The sequence below is a fragment of the Podarcis raffonei genome, chromosome 15 (genome assembly GCF_027172205.1).
Source record: "Podarcis raffonei isolate rPodRaf1 chromosome 15, rPodRaf1.pri, whole genome shotgun sequence".
Classification (NCBI taxonomy): domain Eukaryota; kingdom Metazoa; phylum Chordata; class Lepidosauria; order Squamata; family Lacertidae; genus Podarcis; species Podarcis raffonei.
The window spans coordinates 33,556,865-33,573,231 of record NC_070616.1 but is presented as its reverse complement, the minus strand read 5'-3'; the positions used below and the strand labels follow the sequence as shown (position 1 = coordinate 33,573,231).

At 46.3% G+C, this 16,367-nt stretch overlaps 1 protein-coding gene across 4 annotated transcripts in view; it reads right to left on the bottom strand.

Annotated features, from left to right (window-relative positions):
• Positions 1 to 6,852: 6,852 nt before the first annotated feature.
• Positions 6,853 to 16,367, bottom strand: part of SLC37A2 (solute carrier family 37 member 2) — a 59,851-nt gene continuing 50,336 nt past the window's right edge. The window contains exons 17-20 of one of the 4 annotated variants that reach the window (XR_008327720.1): positions 15,200 to 15,264; positions 13,200 to 13,253; positions 9,441 to 9,487; positions 6,853 to 7,245 (exon numbers count right to left, since the gene is read on the bottom strand). Coding sequence is in view for 3 of the 4 variants with exons in the window: in XM_053366655.1 (XP_053222630.1) it covers positions 13,208 to 13,253; positions 15,200 to 15,264 (111 nt within the window). In the remaining variant the exon portion in view is untranslated. The remainder of the gene's footprint in view (positions 7,246 to 9,440; positions 9,488 to 13,199; positions 13,254 to 15,199; positions 15,265 to 16,367) is intronic. The other 3 variants (XM_053366656.1, XM_053366655.1, XM_053366657.1) reach the window with 3 other exon arrangements.

Genomic DNA, 16,367 nt, shown 5'->3' with positions numbered 1-16,367 from the left:
GTTCTTCTCCACAAGCAGCAAAACGTTTTGGGCGAGTCCTGGTGAACGCTTTCACCTCCTGGGAACAGGGGTGCAGAGCCAACAGAGGGCTTGTCCACACTTCCACTTGTCCAGTGTCTAGAGCCATTGTGGGGTAGTGGTTAAGAGTGGTGGACTCGTAATCTGCTGAACCGGGTTCGATTCCCCGCTCCTCCACATGCAGCTGCTGGGTGACCTTGGGCTAGTCGCACTTCTCTGAAGTCTCTCAGCCCCACTCACCTCACAGACTGTTGTGGGGGAGGAAGGGAAAAGGAGTTGCTTTGAGACTCCTTAAAGGTAAAGGGACCCCTGACCATTAGGCCCAGTCGTGGCCGACTCTGGGGTTGCGGCGCTCATCTTGCTTTATTGGCCGAGGGAGCCGGCATACAGCTTCCGGGTCATGTGGCCAGCATGACTTAAGCCGCTTCTGGCAAACCAGAGCAGCACACTGAAATGCCGTTTACCTTCCCGCCGGAGCGGTACCTATTTATCTACTTGCACTTTGATGTGCTTTCGAACTGCTAGGTTGACAGGAGCAGGGACCAAGCAATGGGAGCTCACCCCGTCGTGGGGATTTGAACTGCCGACCTTCTGATCGACAAGTCCTAGGCTCTGTGGTTTAACCCGCAGCACCAGACTCCTTAGGGTAGTAATAAAGCGGGATATCAAATCCAAACTCTTCTTCTTCTTCTAGAAAGCATGGGTCCGAGCGGTTTTCCCGTTTGGCCTGTGCTTTCTAGATTTGGGACTGAGCAGTTATGCCTTTGCTCCCCCCCCCCCGAAAACACATTCTTTAGAGCTAAATTGGAGCAAATGGAAAACACCATTTCTGTCCACCCCCCTTCAGCGCTAAACCACGGGTTTTCCCAGGAGAAAGCAATGGGGCAAATGGAGGTGTAGGCAGTTCAGCTCTGGCCTCCTGCCCCATTGCTTCAATCACATTGTTTGACCCCCCCCCCCATCACCCCATCCCACTATTCACTCATCAGCAAAGCTATCTTGGGGCTTTCTGCCTGAATGCATGTGCTTCATAATGATGAAGGTTTTGATGCTTTGGGACTATACAGCTTGACTCACTAGAACTATGCCAGGGCAATCCTGATGAAATAAATCCTAGCTGGTTTTAATTGCTTGAGGTTTCATCCAGCTAAATGAATAATGAATTGATTCTTTATCTGGGAGTAAGTTCTGGTGAATTCAGTGGGGCTTACTTCACAACAGAAAGGCATGAAATGGCGCTGTACTTGTGCATGAATTTGCTTATCTCTTCCTGCCCTGTTCATGATTAGAACTCACCTCCTGTGCATGTCAAAGAGCCTTAGTATGAAAAAGCAGATGCAAGTGATTGACTATATGGAGATGGCAGAAATGACCGGCAGAATCCGAGACCTGGGAGAAGAGTTGATGGAAGAGGATTGGAAAAAGTTCAAGGATTATCTACAGAAATATTGTAAAAAGTTTGAATGTTAAAATGATGTGGGATGTGAAGGTAACATGGCATTTGGGATATGGTTAAAAGAGCTATGAAAAAAGAATCTTAAAAAAGAGAAGGGGGGTATGACTAGAATAATATTATGTCAAAGTATATAAGGTGGAGTAAAGGACCAAGATAAGGGAAATTAGAGACATAATAAGTGGGAATATATATTTATAAATGAGGTTTGAAAGAGGGTTAGAATTTGCTGAATTTGACGGAATAAAGAGGAATACAAAAAAAAGGGAGATGTGAGGAGGTCAGGAAAGAGGGATATAGAACCTTGAAACTTAAAAGTGGATTTTTTTTCTTTTTCTTTTCTTTATCAAGTGTGTATTTTCTGTTTTCTGTTTTGATTTATGTGATTGTTTGATTTCTATGTTTTGTAAAATCCCAATAAACATTTATTTTTTAAAAAAAAGTATGAAAAGGTCCCCATTGCACACTCTGGCTACACTAAGGCTCCCAGCTATGGGTAATTTTACAGAGTGCATTTTGCATGAGGACCTTCAGCACCATTACCAATAGAAAAGTGGGTGGGATTGGGATCAGGTTAGGATTCAGAGCACTCCAGTTCTACAAAGTTTGCACTGGTTCCTAATTTGCTTCAGAGTCTCATTCAGGATTACATTGGCATACAGAGGCCTAGAAAACTTGGGTCCAAAATACTGATGGGGCACCTCCTTCCTTGCAGGCAAGCTCTGGTGTTGAAGTCAGCTAGAGACGCCTTGCTGATACTGCCACTACCCATTGAGGTCTGCAGAATTATGGTATGCAGGCTTCTGGCTAATTGAATAATCTAGGGCATTTTAAACTGGGGGAGGGGTGATTGTTTGTTACTTTGGTGTATATTTGTGTGTTTTTATATTGTAAACTGCTCTGTGATCCTCGGACGAAGGGCGCTAAAGAAATTTAATAAACAAAGAAAGCAGCAGGGCCTTATCTGGTGTAGCTCCAAGGCTATGAAATACCCCACCACCACCACCACAGGGCACTTCTATGCTTTAGCTTTTGTGCAATTGCTTAAGACTAGGGGCGGACAAATCGATCAACTTTTGTTTCTCAATTTCCTTTTGTTTTTCCACTTTTCCCTCACATTAGTTTTCTTGCCTGGAGAACTGAACTGCAAAATTCAGAGAAGTGCAAATTTCAAAGGACGGCTGTGTTTCACATAGCTGTCAACTTTCAGATTTGAAAATAAGGGATCAGCAACCTCGAAAATAAGGGATCAGCAGCCTTACCTGTCCCGGGGATAGTCTACAGAATATCTAACAATCCAGGATAGCAGCAGGAAATGGCGCTGGAGTAAGGGAAATTCCCACAAAAAAAGGGGAAGGTTGACAGCTATGGTGTTTCAGTTTGTTTACTGCTTCAGAAAATGGGAATTACAGGTCTTTTTAATGTGAACTGAAAAAACTTCCACCCCCAACCCCTAGACACTTTTTTGCCCAGATCTTTGCTGTATGATTGAACAACACACAGCTTTCCCGTCGTAGTATTGCAATCACTGGCTGTTGTTTTAACTGATATTTAAATGTGTTTTCTGTTACTTTGATAGGTATAAACCCTACCCTTAGCTTTGTGGGTGCACCACTCCATGCTGTAGAACATTATTCCAGCAGAGATTTAACAGACATTCTCGCTTTTCACTCCCAGGTATTGCTACATGACTCTTTCACGCCAGGAGGCTGATGTAGTTGTTCAAAATTTTGTTGAGTAGGCAGCCATTTTAATGACTGTCCTGCATCGCTTTTATATTGCCTTTTTTTCTAAGTGTTTGACTATCATTGCACACACCACCTTGATATTTTATGAATGGGTGGTTTACATAAATACCTTTTATAATAAATAAATTCATGGCTAAGGGACTGAAGTCTTCCCCCTCGAAACCCACTGGGATGTGCACGTAAGAATAGCCTGCTGAATCAGGCTGGTGACCCAGCCTAAGTTGGTTGTCTTGTTTTCAGTGTCACAAACCAGATTCCTAGAAGCCCACATGCAGGACTTGAGCACAGCAGCACCACTCTCCCCGCCTGCAGTTTCCAGCAGCCGTTATTCAGAAACACAGTGCCTCCGACCTCGCAAGCAGAAAATAGCCATTGCGGCTAGTAGTCGCCATTGATAGCCTCTATGAATTTGTCCGGTTCTCTTTAGAAACCTTCCAAGTTGGTGGCCCTTGCTGCCTCTTGGGGGGCATAATTGCACAGTTTAATGATGTGCCATGTGAAGTAGTACAGTGGTACCTTGGGTTAAGAACTTAATTCGTTCTGGAGGTCCGTTCTTAACCTGAAACTGTTCTTGACCTGAGGTACCACTTTAGCTAATGGGGCCTCCCGCTGCCGCCACACGATTTCTGTTCTCATCCTGAAGCAAAGTTCTTAACCCAAGGTACTATTTCTGGGTTAGCGGAGTCTGTAACCTGAAGCGTCTGTAACCCGACGTACCACTGTACTTTGTCTGGAATCTTCCAGAATTCAGCTTCGCTGGATGTGACTGCAGAACGCCCCCCAAGGACAGGCTCAAGCGCCTCTCTCAAGACTCGAACCTGAGTCCACCTCCCATCCAAGCCACACCACACAAGCTGCTTGCACCCAGGTGACTGAGGGCGTGAGCAGGGCACAACGTGAAATATATGAGTTGGGCCTGCTGCATGTTTCGAGAGCAGCTGCTCCGCTCCGTGTTTTGCGAGCTGTGAAGTAAAGAGATGCAATGCACAGGCCTGCAGGAGGTGTGTGTGCGCACTGATTCTTTGAAGGTGGGTGGCATGCCTGAATTAGACCTCTGCTACGGACAGCCCCATCGCTAGGGCCGTAATTGCAAGCAGGTGACCGTAGAGCTTTCATGTCTTTTCATTAGCCTCCCAGACCCGGAAAAGCTGGTGTTGTCCCCTTACAGGACTCCGTGGGGTTGAATGCACCTTCCAGCTGGAGCCCAGCCACACAAGGCTAATTCACCAGGTCACAGGAAGTTTCCTTCGACTGATGCAAAAGGCCAAGATGTGTTGATGCCTAATCTACCACTTAATGCTCTCCTCCAACAGGAAGCTGCCTTACCCCAAGTTGGACCAATGGTATGTCAGCCGGAGTATTGTCTACATCACTTGCGGTGGTAGCTCTCTGGCCCAGGAGCCAAATGTGACCTTCCACATCTCTCTGGCCATGCTCCCTGCCAGCTCTGCTTTGCACCCTGCCTCGCATCAAGCCTGGCTGGACTTTGTCTTCGAACTCCAACATTGCCTCTTGTTTGGTCTGAATATGTGTTTTTGTGTGTGTGAACTAACTTACTTTCTAAAGGCAAGATTTACATTTGCTGCCCCACCCACTTTTGTCTCTGGCTCAGCCCACACTAGCATGTGGAACCCCTCCCCCCGGTGGTTGCCTAGAAGGGAATGCTGAAAAAGTTTCCTTGCCCCTGCTTTAAAATATAATCTGAAGCCTTATAGTACAGCGGACACTTGGGTTGCGAACATGATCCATGTGGGAGGCACAGTTGCAACCCGCAGTGCCGCATCTGCACATGTGTGGGTTGCAATTCGGCGCTTCTAAGCATGTGCAAAGCGCGATTTAGTGTTTATGTGCATGTGCGAGCACCGAAACCTGGAAGTAACCCATTCCGGTACTTCCAGGTTTTGGCACGTCCATAACGCGAAAAAACGCAACCTGAAGCATCTGTAACCCGAGGTATGACTGTATAATATATACGCTCACTGGGATGTCAATCACACTGTGCTCAACTCATTTCCAAGTCAGCATGCACAAGATCACAGCTGTACGAGATTGCAGTTGTACAGATCACTGCTCTTTGCCTGGTATGTCGGGACCTGCTAGTGGGTTATGGCCTGATCTAAGGTGGGTTGCAACAGGAGCACGACCAGTCTGCAAATGTAAGATTAAGAAATAGGGCTCCAAATTCTTGGTGGGTTAAAAGTGGGTCCTGGGTCTGAAAAGGCTGATGCCTTTTAACTCAGAACCCAGAGTTTTCAGTAGCACTTTCTGCCCGGTAAGCGTGCATAGGATTGCAGTTGATTTCTAGCAGGAGCATTGTCCAGCACCCAGAAAACTGCCCTGGTGGGTTGATTTGTAGCCATTTTGAAGGGTTACAGAACTACATGTAAGGTGTACTCTCACTCCCAATGACAACAGTTAGAAGGGTACAGCTGCTCCCACTGGGCCACAAACAGGGTGATACATCAACTCCCATATGGGGAATGGTTACAAGATATGGGGCTTTCTAGTTGACATGGACGCGGGTGGCGCTGTGGGTAAAACCTCAGCGCCTAGGATTTGCCGATCGCATGGTCGGCGGTTCAAATCCCCGCGGCGGGGTGCGCTCCCATCGTTCGGTCCCAGTGCCTGCCAACCTAGCAGTTCGAAAGCACCTTCGGGTGCAAGTAGATAAATAGGGACCGCTTACCAGTGGGAAGGTAAACGGCGTTCCGTGTGCTGCGCTAGCTCACCAGATGCAGCTTTGTCACGCTGGCCACGTGACCCGGAAGTGTCTCCGGACAGCGCTGGCTCAGGGCCTATAGAGTGAGATGAGCGCACAACCCTAGAGTCTGGCAAGAGTGGCCCTTACGGGCAGGGGTACCTTTACCTTTACCTAGTTGACATGGTAGGAACGCAGGTGGTGCTGTGGGTTAAACCACAAAGCCTAGGACTTGCCGATCAGAAGGTCGGCGGTTCGAATCACCGTGACGGGGTGAACTCCCATTGCTCGGTCCCTGCTCCTGCCAACCTAGCAGTTCAAAAGCACGCCATAGTGCAAGTAGATAAATAGGTACCGCTCTGGCGGGAAGGTAAACGGCGTTCCCATGCGCTGCTCTGGTTCGCCAGAAGCGGCTTAGTCATACTGGCCATATGACCTGGAAGCTGTACGCCGGCTCCCTTGGCCAGTAAAGCGAGATGAGCACCGCAACCCCAGAGTTGGTCACGACTGGACCTAATGGTCAGGGGTCCCTTTACCTTTACCTAGTCGACATGGTAAGAGGTGTGTTAAGATGTAGAGGAAGCAGACAGAAAAGGTTTTCTGCTTCTCTCATGATACTAGAATTTGGGGACGTCCAATGAAGCTGAACGTTGGAATACCCAGGACCAAAACCTTCTGTAAGAGGCAGCGATTGCTACCAAGCAAGATGGTGGATCAGACAAATTCACGGAGGATGAAGCTACCAGAGTCTACTAGCCATATCCCTACTGTTGGAAGAGAGCTGTTGAGTTCAGGTCCTGATTGCAGACTTCTCAGAGGCCTCTGGCTGGCCACTGAGAGAACAGGACGATGGACTAGATGGGCCCTTGGCCTGACCCAGCAGGTCCTTCTTATGTTCCCTTCATTCCAGGAGACAGAAAAAGACCACCGACAGGTCCCGTGCCATTTTTAATAACAAAAAATCGCAGTAACAAAAGGGCAATCGATACAAAACAGAGGCTTTGGATATGGCACGGATCTCAAATATGCCAGCTTTTCTTTTTCTCCTTTGGTTCCACGGCATCATGTTCCCCTGTTCCCTTCCGTCAGTTATTATTCTTATTTTATTTTCTTTTTTAAAAAAGTGTGAAGCTTGGTGATCAGCTTGACTGGCGTTCAGCAAGAGAGTTCTCTTTTGTTTCTGGAGCACATCCCGTTGCAGCTTCATTTATTCCTCCCGCTGTGAACAAGGGGAGCGGGCAACAAAACCAACCGCCTCCGGCAAGGCTCTCCCTGTTGCCTCGATGGTTTCCTCCGGTCACGTGGGTCTCCGTCAAAATTCTTTAAAGCTGCAAGGGCAAAGAGAGCCATTAGAAGTGTCAATCTGGTGGACACCCCAATGCAGGCGGGGGGTGGGGATGCCTTTTCAAGGGCAGACAGATTCAAAGGGAGAGCAATAGAGACAGATTTTTCAGAAGGCTTCCAAGTTAAAGCAGTTCCTGTTGCATCCTCTGTGGCTTGGGCACAGTCCTTGGGTGAGATATATTGGACATTTGGATTTCTTTTACAGCTGCTAGATTTATTTGGCAATTGGAGTCTGCGGTTTTTGCTTCACAGTTGTACCTTGGATCCCGAACGCCTTGCGAGTCGAACGTTTTGGCTCCCAAACGCCGCAAACCCGGAAGTGAGTGTTCCGGTTTGCGAATGTTCTTTGAAACCCAAACGTTTGACGTGGCTTCCGATTGGCTGCAGGAGCTTCCTGCAGCCAGTCGGAAGCTGCGCCTTGGTTTCCGAATGCTTTGGAAGTCGAATGGACTTCCGAGGTACCACTGTACTTTGTTTTAATCTTATTGTTTCATTTTGGTTGTAGGCTGCATATATTTCCACCCTGGTGCCTTTGGGTGGATTAGAAATGCTTTTTTTGAGAAATAATTTATAAAATTATCATTATAGATCACTTACATCAATAGTGAGCTTCTGCAAGTTGTGATCCTTACATAGCCCAAATGTCACAGAATGCAAAAAAAAAGAGGAAGTGTTGGAAGACTTGGGGGAACTGCAGCATTTCAAGTAGTAAAATAAATGTAACCAACCCCACTTGAAGAAGGGGGTAGGGTGAGGCACCAAAAAATGGCCCAATAGGAATTGAGCATCCTCATTGGGTGCAGGATGCTAAATATCTGGTGTGTGTGTGTGTGTATAATACAAATCTGGAGGCTACTGGTGAAATGGGGAAGGGCATGGCTGGCAGAAGAACAGGTGTGTCTCACACTGCAACAATTTGTTGCAGCTCCTAATAGTAGCAATACTACTACTACTACTACTATTATGATGACCTAGACCAGTGGTTCCCAATTAGCTAATTACTGAGGACCCCCTATTTTTCAAAAGCCAAACCCAGACCCCCTACTTTTGACAATTTTGATTACTCTGTGGCAGTTAACTCTACAAAGTATTTTTTCTGAACAAAATGTGGGGTAGCTCCTAATAAGCAAATGATTTTAGGTATACTAAAAACAGACCATAAAATTTGTGATATTAGCCTGCAAAATAATGACAAAAATTTAGTTGGGGGAGGCAGGGGATGGGACTGCAGACACGCAGGGGTTCCCAGACCCCTAACTGGGAGCCACTGACCTAGAGAGAAAGTTACCCTTAAGGTGCTTCTGGACAGGCATCTATTGTGCACTTATGCCGTTTGATGCCATATGCCAGTCTGTATTTCCCCACCATTTAATCAGGATTTACATTTTCCATGCTAAGTTTTTTTAAATAAAAAAAATAAGAAACACCTGTTGCCAGTGTCCTGTGTGCGAGATCTGAATTTGCATTCTGGAAGCACCCTTTGGATGAAAACTGGATTTAAATGCCCATCCACCAAGTTCATCTTGCAATATGAACCTATTTCTGTTCTTTCTGACCAAAGCTGGATGTCACCCAGCGGCAGATGGATGTTCACCTAGCCTCCAGACAGTCGTATTGCTGCTGGAGGGGCGAGAATGGCTGCTAGGTGCAAATGCATCAGCAGATAATCTTCAGTGGTGCATTTGCACTGCAATGACTTTGCTGCTGCCTTGATCCCCCCCCAAAAAAAACCTGGTAAACATAAGTGCTGCAACCAACTGCAGGTCAAAGAAGGAGTGTTGCCCCCCAGGTAGCCCATTCCTGACGTCCCCAACTGCACCCCTTCCTCTAAGCCCATTCCTTCGTTTCAGGTTTAGAATTCAAGAGGAAGCAGGAGGAAAATCAGTCAAGAAGTTGGGAACAGAGGATCTTCAGAGGTGACCACAGAAATGCAGACTCACAAGAAAGAAGTGTGAAAACCCGTGGAAACTCAGTGGATTGCTTAGGGCTCTCTTGGCTCCTTCTAAGTTCCCGGGAACACCAGCTCCACCACCAGAGTACAACAGCCTCGCTTATTCCAACAGAGGTGGCAGAAGGCCAAGGAAGGAGTGATGAAACCTTTGACCATGAGGTCCCAACGACAGCAGAAAGCAGGAGATGACCTACTAAGTAACACCAGGGGCTTGAGACGTAGACTTACCATGACTTATGGCCCCAGAACATGCCTACTCAAGAGTGATGTCTGACCTGTGAACACAATCAATATATAGTGGTACTGGGGTTCTTGAGAGAGTAGGTGGGAGAGGAAGAGCAGGTTTCATTACGTAACATGGCTTGATACTTTAAAACAGTGGTCATCAGGGCCTAGCTAGATGTTCCAAGGGACATTTAGCATCTCCCCTGGGGATCTCCCCAGCCATGTGGCACATGAGCTTACCAACTGAAGCCCTGATCTGGGTGCCCCTGCCTCTGTTAGTCGCATGGCCACCAGAAATAGGGCCTTTGTTGTAGTGGCTCCTGATTATGGAATACCTTTAAGCCAGAAAGTGGGCCTTTGCTGTGGTGGCACCCCATTTACAGAGCACTCTCCCCAGATGCTTTCACCTGGTGCTTACTATGGTACCTCTGGTTACGAACTTAATTCGTTCCGGAGGTCCGTTCTTAACCAGAAACCGTTCTTAACCTGAGGTACCACTTTAGCTAATGGGGCCTCCTCCTGCTGCTGCGCCACCGGCGCACAATTTCTGTTCTCATCCTGAGGTAAAGTTCTTAACCCGAGGTGCTACTTCTGGGTTAGCGGAGTGTGTAACCCAAAGTGTTTGTAACCCGAGGTACCACTGTATTGCTCTATCTTCAGGCACTGGCTTAAACCTGTAATATGGGAATTGCTTTCTTTTTAATGGTTGCCTAATTGTGCTCCTTTTGTTTTCTTTTGCTCATAAGGTATGCTTTTTGTTTGTTTCAAAATCTATTTTTTAGATTTTATCCTGGTTTGGTTTTAACATTCAAACACAAGTCCCCTTCAAATGTTGGAACTGCAGGGTAGGAATTGTTTGGAAATGTTTTGGCATCAGGCTGGTCACTCCCTAGAGGGGGAGTCCAATGTTAGTCCTGCTCAGAGTAAACTTACCAAAACGAAGAGAGGTGGCTCAGGATACTTATGGCCACGTTCACACCATATATTCAAAGCAGTATCATGCCACTTTTTAACAGAGCTGGCTTTCTCCAGAGAACTCTGAGAACTAAGGCTTTTTAAGGGGGCTGATGGAGATCCTTCTTCCCCTGCCAGAATGATAATTCCCAGAGCTCTTTAATAATCCATCCCTCTTCACAAGGAACTTTGGGAGTTGTGGGGAATAATACTAATACAACTAATAATTTATTATTTATACTCCCGCCCATCTGGCTGGGTTTCCCCAGCCACTCTGGGCGGCTGCCAGCAAAATATTAAAATGCAATAATTCATTAAGCACTAAAGACTTCCCTAAACAGGGCTGCCTTCAGATGTCTTTTGAAAGTCAGTTAGTTCTTTATTTCCTTGACATCTGACGGGAGGGCGTTCCACAGGGCAGGTGCCACTACCAAGAAGGCCCTCTGCCTGGTTCCCTGTAACCTCACTTCTCGCAGTGAGGGAACTGCCAGAAGGCCCTCAGTGTCCAGGCTGAACGATGGGGGTGGAGATGCTCCTTCAGGCATACTGGGCCAAGGCCATTTAGGGCTTTAAAGGTCGGCTAGATAGAGCTAGCCGATCTAACCGGAAGAGTCCGCGACCAGAAGGAGGAGGAACACCACGAAGAATGGAAGAAATTTAATGATTATTTAGCTAAATTTGTTAAGCTAAACTAACTGGAAATAGCTTCCAGATACTTAAAGGGCTTAGGATTGTATTTATGTTAACTGATAAAATAATATGTTTAATACAAGAAGGAGAAGATTTAAAGATGTTAATGTTTAATTTAAAGGGTATCAAAATTGGGATTTGGAAAACCGTTATAAGGATATGCAATGAAATTTAACTAAGGGGAAACGAGGAAGTCGTTTTACAAAGCAAATAACTGTTATTTTCAATAAGGTTATGATTTATGTTTGTTATGTTTTGTTTGTTTTGTGTTTTTGTTTGTCATTGATATTGTAAAAACTAATAAATTTTTTGCAAAAAATAAAATAAAATTAAAGGTCAGCACCAACACTTTGAATTGTGCCCGGGGTCTCCTAACCTCACTCAACACTCTTGACAAACTACAGCTCACATAATTCATTTAAAGTGGTTTCACAGTGTTTTAAATGTATGCTGTGAATGTGGCCTATGTCTCCCACGACGGCTGTCTGTGCCTCATTTTGGGGAACTCATCTTTGAGAACCACTGCTTTAAAATACGGCCGTTCTTCTTTCTCAATCACGCACACCCCCAAATCAAAACTCTCTGTGATTTGTTAACAAGGTACAACAGGTTATGGGAGTATTGACAAACTGTGAAGACCAAGGCAATTACGTGGCTGCACCAATGATTTCCTGGACATGATAGCCAAGATATGATTTAAATTTTTTCCCAACTTGAAATTCATTTTGATTATAGCATTCAGGGGCATTAGTCAAGAAGTCAAGAGGGGGCATCTGTGGGTCCCATGACACGACAATGGCTTGCAGAAACAGGCACCAAATGTTTCAGTTCAATTTTGGCTAGGGCACTGCAGTCTTAAATTTGAATATTCGTTTTAAAAATAGCACATATGGAAATGGCCAAATTATTGGAGGGAAATGCTCATCTCACCAACAATATAAACATAAGAACTGGATGATCTCATAGTGGCTGACCAGATGCCTATGGGAAACCTATAAGCAGGACCTGAGTGCAACAACACTCTCCCATCTGGAAGTTTTCCAGAAAATGGTCTTCAGAAGCACACTGCCTCTGACCATGAAGGCAAAGCATAGCCATCATGGCTGATATCTCCATGTTATTTTGGTGCTGTTTGGGACTCTGTTAGAACACTGTCCCTTTCTAGACCATAAGCAAACTAAGATGATCCATGCTGGATCATAGCAAAATTCTATCTAGCTTAGCATCCTGCTTCCAACTAGATATTTCTGGGAAACCTACAAGCAGGGCATGAGGGCGGTGGCATTCTGCTACTGTTAGGTTCCCCACAACTGGTACAGTCAAACCTCGGTTGTCGAACGCCATCCGTTCTGGAAGTCCATTTGGCTTCCAAAATGTTCGACAACTGAGGCACAGCTTCCAGTTGGTTGCAGGAGCTTCCTGCCCTCCAGCGAAAGCCGTGTTGGACATTCGGCTTCCGAAAAAGGTTCAAAAACTGAAGCATTTACTTCTGGGTTTTCAGTGTTTGGTAGCCGAAACATTCCAAAATGGAGGCGTTCAGGATTTGAGGTTTGACTGTATTCAGATGCATGCAGTCTTCAATGATGAAGGCAGCCTATGGCCACCACAACTAGGACAGCCTTCATATCCATGAATTCATCGAATCTCCCTTTAACGCCATCCATGTTGATGGCCACCATCATTGTGGTAGTGAACTTTCCAGTTTATGAGCTGTGCGAAAAAGTACTTTCTTTGATCGGGCCAGGATCTCTACACAGCCTCGTTGGGATGGTTCTAGGTCACGCAACTTGTTCATCTTCTTCGTTTCCCACCCTGATCTACGTGTTCGAATCCCACTTGGTCCAGTTGAGATAATCATGTTCAACCCAAGTTATAACTGGGTTTCTGATCCAGAAAGCTAGGACAATGCAGGTGAATTGGCCATCCTAGACGCATCACACCTTTGCTCTATTTAGGTGAACTTAAATCTCAAAGAAACTGTGTGTTTTGCTACTGCGTTTTTGCCTCACAGATGCCCCGTTGAGGAAAGAGGGAAATCAAGAGAAAAATCATACCCTGAAATTTGCACACGCACCCTGCTCCACTAGATGGGAAGCGAGAACCAATGGGCATACTCACACTGCAAACTATTTCATATCCAACACTACTGGTTCTGTTAATGCCACACAAGAGCTAGGAAGGCACATGAGGGAGAAGGTTGTTGTTAGTATTGGTTAAGGATTGGTGGGCATGTTGGGAGTGGTGGTGGTAGTGAAATTGGGGTTCATTCTATCATGACCAGAGCTCCACTCGACTCTTTGCAGGAGCAGCCAGTGAGAAGGGGCAACGCCACGCACTGAGGTCTCCGGGCAGTGACATCGCTGGTGCTTCCCAGGAGGGAAAGGGGCATCAGTGGGAGTGCTGGATGGGCTCTGCCCATGTGCCCAAACAGTGCCAATTTTCCTGCTGCTCCAGCAACATCACTGCAGGGAGGTCAAGTGTGTGGCAGCACAGCTCCTGGTTCTTTGGGACCCTGGTTCATAAGTATGGTATGACCGGAGGTCAATGACTTTAGGTATGACTTTCATGGTGGAGTTTGATGCTCGTATCTTGGCAGGATAAGTCAAGATATTAAACCAGCCTTTCGGTCAGGCAAAGTGATAGCAGAAAACAAACCACAAAGTCTTTTGTTACCTAAAGTTTCCCATCTCGTCTGAACTGGGGAACTATGGCGAACGCCTTCCAAACAAGCCAGGATATTAAGCTAACCTCAAATCATGGTTTAACATCCTGGGGCAGGCATGTCCAAAGTCTGTTTTGGGGGCCTAATCCGGCCCACAGGTCGGTTTCATCTGGCCCCTGTGGCAGTTTATTTCCTTGGGTAAAATCCTTAAAAAACCTCAACAACTTCAATCCTAAAAAAAGGATAACAACTTTGGTTGACCCTTTGGTCAGCCCTCACGGCCCTTCACTTCACCAAATCTGGCCCTCTTTGAAAAAAGTTTGGACACCGCTGTCCTGGGTTGTTGTTTTTTTTCCAAAGCAGCTAACCACAGCTTGGTTTGGATGATCCAGAAAACTACAGTTAAATGGGTGGCTTTCTCTTTTGTTTGCTCTTTCAAAGAGAAGAGCAATTGGGTTGTTTGCATGTGCAGGCGAAAGCTTTTTGGCTTTTAAAGAGGAGATACCATGGTCTGAGCATGGTCAGAACATCTGCAGTCCAGAGGATCCCTGGCTCCTGCATGCATCCTAAGGGCTTCACATGTAGTCTTCCTAGCAGAAACTCCACTGCTTAATTCCAGTGTTTAGTTCCAAGAGCACTTGGGTTGTGGAACATTTGCTGGGGGTGACTAACTGGGAAAAGTTCTGAGAAATCAGTGTGTTTCAAGCTATAGTCCTTTGCATGCTTACCTGGGAATAAACCCCATTGAGCATAGCAGGACTTTTCCATGTACCGGACACATTCAGATCAACTGAAGATGGGAAGTAATCAATCTGATAACGGGGTGATCTGCAGTGCTGTTACAGATCTGTTACAGTGCTGGATCCACAACCACAGCTCTGTATCTACCTTAAATTTATTTTCTTTTTGCCGCCACCAGAATTTTTGTGTGTGTGAGGCCAGATCAGGGCCGCAAACTAGGGGTTAGCCATTCCTGAAGTAAAACATGTGTAAGATGGTTAAGCGCTCTTTTGAGAAGGAGAATTTTGAGAATGCTTTCAGTCTGTGCATGACTGCCCCATGAGCTGCTGGCGCATGTCAAAAACGCCCTGTCAAACATGTCTGATAAAAGCCCCACCAAGAATGGAGCATCGCTATCCTGGATTTTCCAAGCATGCTCCGTAGTGTTTACTCCACATATGCAGGTAAATCTGACCGCACGTCATCCAATTCCAGCGTAGCAGGTCTCAGTAGAACATTTCAGAACAGAACACCGCCATCTTGTTTTGCTTTGTGCACACTCAACTGGCCCAAGATGGCAGCATGTATTGGCAGGGGAATTCAACAGGGCTTCACTGACAGGCTGGTAAAACTTAAAATTCAAGGGAATCTGGGGGTGGAAATTTTTAAAGCACCAGTGAACCACAGGTCCCTGGAGTCATACATTCCAAAATATTCAGCCTCTGCAAACACCTACCCTCGTTTTCTTCCGCAGGAGCCGCACCACCCTCGTATTTCTTTGAACACCACACGTGAAAGGAACTGGAAGGGGAAGATATACTCAGAGTTAATGATGGCAGTGGCTGTTTGGTGCATGCAGATAGCCCACCCAGCGTTTGTCCAAGACGCTGCAATGATGTTGCTGTGCTAAAGGCACCAGAAGCTGCCTTATACCTATTCAGACCCATTGGTCAATCCCACTCAAGCTTTCATCTGCTGCGTGAGGGGACTGCTCCCACTTGCCCCACCAAGCCACAGTTGCTGTCCATACCCATTGTATTATACTGAGTCAGATGTTTTGGGACTACAATTCCCATCATCCCTGACCACTGGTCCTGTTAGCTAGGGATGATGGGAGTTGTAGTCCCAAAACATCTGGAGGGCCGAGTTTGGGGATGCCTGGTCTACACAGACTGGCAGCAGCTCTCCAGTTTCAGATGGGTGTCTTTCCAAGCCCCAACTGGAGATGACAAGGATTGAGCCTCGTACCTTCTGCAAAGCTCTACCACTGAGCTACGATCCTTCTTCAAAATTATACACAAACAAATGCAGTTGGAAAGGAAAGACCCCATGATTTTCATATAGAGCTGCTATTTCTCCATTGGTCTACCTAGACCAGTACTGTCAGCTCTTGACAGTCAGCAGCTTTCCAGAATCTCATTTGTGGTTCTTTCTCAAGTCGCTGTACTGAGATCCTTTTGACTGGAGATGATGGGGAATGCAACCTGGGACCTCCTGCAAGCAAATTGTCTGCTCTACCACTGAGCTGCAGGTGGTTCCCAACTTAGGTCAGGATTAGTGCAGCAATATCAGCTGTTCTCAAGGGTTTACCCAACTGAGGTTTAATTTGGTAGGATTTACCCCTTAGCTAACAGCAGGGATGGAGACCTCCGGACATTGTTCATCTCCATTCTCATCAACACCAGCTTGAATGGCCAACCATCAGGGATGAGGGGAGTTACAGGTCCCCAAAAAGTCCTACTCAGGTGACACCCCTTGAAATTAATGGACCTAAGTTAGTTGTGGCACAGGACAACTCTTGAGTAGGATTGGCACAGGATATAACCCACAGTCAATCATCATCTGGAGGGCCACCAGTTCCTGATCCCTTAGTTCACCATAGCAAAAGTCTGTGCAGACAGGGG